This window comes from Leuciscus leuciscus, assembly GCF_965113295.1.
Source record: "Leuciscus leuciscus genome assembly, chromosome: 9".
Classification (NCBI taxonomy): Eukaryota; Metazoa; Chordata; class Actinopteri; order Cypriniformes; family Leuciscidae; genus Leuciscus; species Leuciscus leuciscus.
The window spans coordinates 29,019,923-29,027,794 of NC_138733.1; the positions used below are offsets into that span (position 1 = coordinate 29,019,923).

The 7,872-nt window shown below is 38.5% G+C and overlaps 1 protein-coding gene across 1 annotated transcript; it reads left to right on the forward strand.

Moving 5' to 3' along the window:
- Window positions 1-2,243: 2,243 nt before the first annotated feature.
- On the forward strand, window positions 2,244-6,551 carry LOC309505671 (chymotrypsin-like protease CTRL-1). The gene is made up of 7 exons (XM_082179141.1): window positions 2,244-2,399; window positions 2,517-2,617; window positions 2,710-2,789; window positions 2,896-2,977; window positions 5,612-5,792; window positions 5,912-6,042; window positions 6,138-6,551. The coding sequence occupies exons 1-7, from the start codon at window positions 2,354-2,356 to the stop codon at window positions 6,297-6,299; spliced, it is 783 nt and encodes a 260-aa protein (XP_082035267.1). The 5' UTR covers window positions 2,244-2,353; the 3' UTR covers window positions 6,300-6,551.
- Window positions 6,552-7,872: the final 1,321 nt, after the last annotated feature.

Below are 7,872 nucleotides of genomic sequence, written 5' to 3' on the forward strand. Positions count from 1 at the left end.
GACCTTAGAAAGGGTCAACACCACTTCCCCTTGCGCTAGCCTAACATTAATACAATTTAAGGTCGTCCACAGATTACACCTTTCTAAAGTTAAGCTTAAAAAGATGTTCAATACAAGCGACATTTGAGACAGGTGCTCTGTCTCCTCTGCCAATCATACTCATATGTTTTTTTCCTGTCCAAAGTTGGATTTATTTTGGTCAACTTTTTATGACACAATGTCAAAAGCTCTTAATCGACCTCTGACTCCCAGTCCAGCTATTTCTATTTTCGGCGTCCCTGCAGACCATAGTTGCTTCTCTCGTGGAGAATTGGACATTATTGCTTTTGCCTCCCTCGTGGCCCGCAGACGCATTTTACTCCATTGGAAAGACCCAAAACCTCCTACATCTAATTCCTGGTTAAAAGACCTATTGTCTTTCCTTCACCTAGAGAAAATTAAATACAGCTTGAGAAAACGCTCAGACCTATTCACCAAACACTGGGGCCCCTTCCTTTCCTATGTTAACTCCGCTCAGTCTTTGGATGACTAACCAGCAGATTGCATGGAGCAGACTAGAGCTTTTGTTATCTTGACCAGGAATATTATTTATTTCACTATGTAGCTTTGGTTTTTTTTATAATTTTTTTATTTTTATTATCTGTTTATTTTTTATTTTTGTCTTGTTTAAATTCGACTGCGGTTATACCTGCAAGTATGCTTATTTCTATCCCTGTTAGTACTTTTTCGCTTTATGTATATCATTTAAAATGCCCCGTGCTGTCTTGTTGTTTCGTTCATTTGTTCATTCATATGCTTTGTTTATTGAAAAAAAAAAAAAAAAAAAAAAAAACGACATGTTTGTACAAATTCCCAATGGAGACATGTAATGTGACTTGTCGGCAATAAAAATAAAGTTTGTAAAATATATTCAGAATTTCATTCTATATATATATTCAGACTTTCATTCTATATATATATTCAGACTTTCATTCTATATATATATTCAGACTTTCTATATTCAGACTTTCATTCTATTCAGACTTTCATTCTATATATATTCAGACTTTCATTCTATATATATTCAGACATTCGTTTTATATATTCAGACATTCGTTTTATATATTCAGACTTTCATTTTATATATTCAGACATTCGTTTTATATATTCAGACTTTCATTCCATATATTCAGACATTCGTTTTATATATTCAGACATTCGTTTTATATATTCAGACTTTCATTTTATATATTCAGACATTCATTCTATATATATATTCAGACTTTCATTCTATATATATATTCAGACTTTCATTCTATATATTCAGACATTCATTCTATATATATTCAGACTTTCATTCTATATATATATATATATATATATATATATATATATATATATATATATATATATATATATATATATATATATTCAGACTTTCATTCTATATATTCAGACTTCATATTATAAATATAATTATTTCCTGGACGGCTTGCCATAATATATATATATATATATATATATATATATATATATATATATAAAAGTGGTCAGTACAAAATGCCAAGGCTATTAGTGCAATTTGCCAACGATAATTCTGTTTATAAATAAATAAACAAACATACCAATAAACAAGGAAATGAAAAGTAATAAATAAAAATAAAAACCAACCCCAAAAAATGGCATTACTGTGTTAAAGTTATATGTAACAAACTTTATTTTTATTTTGTATCAGTGGAGAGTTTACTGTAATATAATGCTTTCCAAAAAGTAAATGTAAGTGATGTTGCAGAAAAACACACAGTTGCACAACACTCTCTCCGGTAACTGTGATGTCAACTTATTCGACCGGTTGATTAACATGAAGAATTTTTAGTTTTGCTTTCCCTCAGCTCTAATAGTGTGACTTAATCACTCAATTTCACTCTCTACCTCTTCGGCATCACTGGCTTAAATGACTTGACAGGTTGATTAAAGAATTTGCAACAGGTCAAAAACTTAATGGTAAAGCCACTAATTTACTGTGAACATTCAGAAATTCAATGTTTAGTCTTCACTTAATTTACAGAAACACTTTACATTTAATAAATAAAACCTCACAACAGACAACAACAAAAACTTTTTCCCATCAGGAACATTTCATAACCTATAACTACAGAGGAAGTATGTTGATTTTCAAAGATATAGAAAGAAGTCACACCTTCAAAAGATGCAGATTGTCTCCAGCGATAACAGATCTCAACATTCCTCAGCTGTGAGGTCATTTGAGCAGCTGGGATGGACCTCGATCACATCCCACATTTAATAGATGATATAAAAGCGAGAGAGAGCACCTACAGGTACAACAGTGAGACATCACAAACTCATCGTCATCATGATCTTCACCATCACCTGCCTTGCCCTGGTGGCCTCTGCTCTGGGTAAGTGTCTTCTTTAGAAGTTTGCAAGAAAATTATTGGGTGTACATATATATTTACAAAATGCAAAACCTACACAAAGAGCGTCATGTGTCATGAACTTCTGTTCTTTATCTACAGGTTGTGGAGTGCCAGCGATTAAGCCACAGACGATTGGCAGCAAGATTGTGAACGGACAGAACGCCATCTCTGGTTCTTGGCCCTGGCAGGTCTCTCTCCAGGTAACGTTGTATTGGCCGACGTCTATCCTGCGTTTGCCTGATTTGGTCAAAGACTATATGTCATGTGTTCAATGCTTTTACCTCTGAAACAGCAACCCAACGGATTCCACTTCTGCGGTGGATCCCTGATCAACCAGAACTGGGTTCTCACTGCTGCTCACTGCGGTGTCTTGTAAGAGTCTTCAATCTGACAAATGACACATACAATGGTGCTTTTTTTAGATGCTGTTTCTCTTTTCTTTTTATAGTTAGTTTTGTCTTTACTGATCTCTTTTTAGGGTCGGCAATCATCGTGTCATTCTTGGAGAACATGATCGTGGCTCCAATGTTGAACCCATCCAGGTCAAACTAGTTTCCAAGGTAAAAATGTTGACTGATTTCAGCGATGAATATCAAAATTAGAGATCAGCTCATACTATTTATTTCAGTGTTCAATTACTGAACGCATTTTAAAAGTTGGTTCATTTCTGCTTTTTCACACAACTGAACTGAACTGAACTGAATCAACACTGAACTGACTTGAGCTGAATAATGACACTATTGTGGTTTTTAGAGCTGCTTTACAGCAGAATTGTTATGTCTCTTATATTTGTTGAATTTTGCATTATGTTTTTTTCCTGTTTATTACTGTGATCAATATTGTATAAAGTGTTACATAAATAAAGGTGAATTCACTTGACAATAATAAAACGAGATCACTGGACTAGAACAATAAAGACAAAACAAATAATATGCACTATAAATGTTCATTATGAATCCATTATTATCCTTTTAAATTACTTGATTATTAGTCAAGGTATTAGTCAAATTATCTCTAGATTAACTTTTGGTCCTGTCTGTCAGTTTTTTTGAAGTCTAGTTTACCCCTAAAAAAATATCCAATTAGATTTACAGATTTAAAATTGAGCATAGAAAAGAAAACATCTGTACCATATTCTCAAATATCAGAATCAGAATCAGAATCAGAATCAGAAAGAGCTTTATTGCCAAGTATGCTTGCGCATACGAGGAATTTGTCTTGGTGACAGTAGCTTCCAGTACACATACAATACAAGTGACAAGACAAGTGACAAGTAACAGGTATAAATAAAAAATAAAATAAAAAAAATAGAAAAAATAAAATAAAAAGATTATAAATTATAAATATATATAAAGTTATAAGGTGCTATAATGAAATGTCTGAGGGAAGTATTGCACATGTTTGTTCCACAGTAGGGGAACATTTAAGTGTTCATGAGGTAGATGGCCTGGGGAAAGAAACTTTTCCTGTGTCTGGTTGTTTTTGTGCTCGGTGCTCTGTAGCGTCGACCAGACGGTAACAGTTCAAACAGAGAGTGTGCTGGGTGTGACGGGTCCAGAGTGATTTTGCGAGCCCTTTTACTCACTCTGGATGAGTGCAGTACTTTGAGTGTGGGAAGGGTAGTGCCAGTGATTCGCTCAGCAGTCCGAACTATCCGCTGTAGTCTACGGAGGTCGGTTTTGGTAGCAGAGCCGAACCAGACGGTGATGGAAGTGCAGAGGATGGACTGGATGACAGCTGAGTAGAACTGTACGAGCAGCTCCTGTGGCAGGTTGAATTTCCTCAGCTGACACAGGAAGTACAGTCTCTGTTGGGCTTTCTTCACAATAGAGTCTATGTGAGTGTCCCACTTCAGATCCTGAGAGATGGTGGTGCCCAGGAACCTGAATGACTCTACTGCAGTCACAGTGCTGTCCATGATGGTGAGTGAAGGGAGTGCAGGGGGGTTTCTCCTGAAGTCCACGATCATCTCCACTGTTTTGAGCGTGTTCAGCTCCAGGTTGTTATAACTGCACCAAAGAGCCAGCTGCTCCACCTCCTGTCTGTACGCAGACTCGTCACCGTTCCGGATGAGTCCGATAACAGTAGTGTCGTCTGCAAACTTCAGGAGCTTGACAGAGGTGTCTTTAGAGGTGCAGTCATTTGTGTACAGGGAGAAGAGCAGTGGTGAGAGAACACATCCCTGTGGAGCACCGGTGCTGATGGTGCGGCTGTCGGACGTGATTTTGCCCATTCTGACTAGCTGTTGTCTGTCTGTCAGAAAGCTGGTGATCCATTGACAGATGGAGCTAGGGACAGAGAGCTGGGTCAATTTGGTCTGGAGCAGTGATGGGACGATGGTGTTGAAGGCAGAACTAAAGTCCACGAACAGAATCCTTGCATAGGTCCCTGGTTTGTCCAGATGTTGTAGGGTGTAATGCAGTCCCATATTGACCACATCATCCACAGACCGGTTTGCTCTGTAGGCAAACTGCAGGGGGTCCAGCAAGGGTCCAGTGATGTCCTTCAGATATGCTAACACCAGTCTTTCGAATGACTTCATGGCCACAGATGTTAAGGCAACAGGTCTGTAGTCATTGAGTCCTGTGATCTTTGGTTTCTTCGGGATTGGGATGATGGTGGAGCGTTTAAAGCAGAAAGGGACTTTGCACTGCTCCAGTGATCTGTTGAAGATCAGTGAGAAGATAGAGGCCAGCTGGTCAGCGCAGGTTTTCAGACAGGCTGGTGAAACACCGTCTGGGCCTGGTGCTTTCCTTCTCTTCTGTTTCCTGAAGATCTGACGCACATTATCCTCACTGATCTGAAGTGCAGGGAGGGAGGGGAGGGGGATGGCTGGAGGTGTTGATGGCTGTGTAGAGAGATGGTCAGGGCGGGTATGGGGTGTCTGATCGGGGGTCTCAAATCTACAGTAAAAGACATTCAGCTCGTTCGCAAGATGCTTGTTGCTGTCGATGCTGGGGGATGGTGTCTTGTAGTTGGTAATGTCTTTCAGGCCTTTCCACACTGATGCAGGGTCGTTGGAGGAAAACTGGTGAAATAAACATTCATGCTGAAGGTAAAAGGGGGAAATGCATGAAAAGCTTAAGACGACAAGAAGAAATAAAACATGCTTACATGTATATCTTAGATTACCTTCCACAAAGTCAGCATCCACAAGTAACCGTCCATCTTTTTCATTCTTTCTGTCTGTGCAGGTCATCACACATCCGCTCTACAGCAGCTCGACCATCAACAATGACATTGCATTGCTGAAACTTGCGTCTCCAGTTGTCTTCACTCCCCGTATCTCTCCTGTATGTCTGGCTCCATCAACCATCAACATCCTGCCTGGAACTCGCTGCTTCACCACTGGATGGGGCGCAACTGCCACCACATGTAAGTTAGACAAAGACCTGTTAGACAAAGACGAATTACAAAAATTACTCTTGTATATTACTTGTTTTGTTTTTTTCCACATGACTCTGAACAGTCTGTCTGATGTTTTCTTTTTTCAGGGAGTCCTCTTATCCTGCAGCAAACAGGTCTGCCCATCATGAGTCCTGCTGTGTGCAGACAGATCTGGGGTCAGAGCCAAATCACTGATGCCATGATCTGTGCTGGAGCCTCTGGATCCTCATCTTGCATGGTACGTGAAGACAGATCAGGACAAACACATTACCATATTAACGTTGCTGCTGTTTCGAACTCAAATGTGTGTTTGTGTCTGTGTGATTCCCACAGGGTGATTCTGGTGGTCCTCTGGTGTGTGAGAGTTCAGGGGTCTGGACTCTGGTGGGGTCTGTGTCCTGGGACATCCGCACTTGTGACACCCGTTTCCCAGTAGTCTACGCCCGTATCTCCCAACTGCGCTCCTGGATCGACAAGACTATCGCTTCCAACTAGAGCGCCAGTCTGAGCATTTACCCTTCAAAGGAGGCAAAGGCAGAGTTGAATCATTAATCTGTATTACAGTTGGTCCCTGTTGATGGTCTTTTTGTTTATGACTTTTGTCCTTGTGTCAGTCTGGGCTCCCGTGGCCTGCCTGTTGAGTTTAATGTTTTATTTTTGGTTCATGTTACATGTTACGGTTTTAAACAAATAATGAAAATTTCTGGTAATGAAATAATGAAAATAAAATGAAATGAATACAATAAATTGTAATGAAGTGTAATCATTTATCTGACCTTAAAACATAAATGACCATAATACACATAAAGTACAGCAAACAAAATGAAATATAAAATATTTTCCTTACAAATATAAGTACTTTTAGAATATACATTTAAATGGCAATAAAAAAACTAAAAAAAACTGTGTTCCACTTTCACAGAAAACAAATGACAGACAAAAGTATTGAAATAGTTAACAACAGTGCATGAAAAGCTACTAGATATTAACTTCCAAACAAGTCAGGATTATCAGATGTTCTCATCTGATAAACTATTTGCCAAAGGTAATGAAATGCACATGATGTTCTCTTACCACCAAACATATAGGCATAAAGATTGATAAAGACAGCCACAAAACAAAAGTATTCTGATCACATGATCATGTTAAAAATCTTCTTTGGTATTCACTTTTGTAAACATGCCAAGATGACACAGATCAATCGGTTTAATCCTCTATCCATGGTTCTGAAACCTGTGTGATGTCTTGACTCAGAAGCCAAAGAGACCCAGATACAAACTGGAGAGAAACTTGTTGAAAAGGTTCCATTAGAATATGACAAACACTGATGTTCCATATACTGATTCAGACAATCACTAACATTTAAGTCATAGCACAAATATAATAATTCTGATTGCTTATAGATTTAGATGCACTTTTATGAGCTCTACTTTTATGGCTGTTTGTTATTCTACTGTAAGTGGATGACTTAGTAATACTCTGTTGTTTTTCAGATTTATAAAATTAGCTTATGAGCACAACTTAAAATAAAGATTTGAAACGGAAAAAAAGGGGAGGGGGGGGATTGAATTTTACAGATAAGTGGTCATTGTCAATAGAACAAAATTCCTTTGAGGGGAAAAATTACATTGTGATTGTTTTGGTTATTTTTGCTTAAATGCAAACTGCCCATTTTGATGAACAGAATGAGCAGGAGCTGGAACATTATGACATTAAATAAAGATATGTAAAGTTTGGGGTCTCCACTGGTGACAGAAAATCAGTGATTTTTTTAGCAAGCTGCAGTGTTTTTAATTAAGTTCCTTCATTGAGAAACTTCCTCATACCCACAAAACGCCTCGGTTCCGACTGTAACCTCGGTTCCCTGAAGAGGGAACGAGCGTTGCGTCGAAAACTGACGCTATGGGAACGCTTTGCGTGATGACGTCTTGAAGCACATGTAAAATCAGTCCAATGGTGTGGCGGAACGTCAGAGGCGGGTGACGTCACGTACCAGGAAGCTATAAAAGCCGGCCCGAAACAGAAAACGAAAGCTTCGTAAAGTCTGAAGTCGCGCTGACAGGCATGA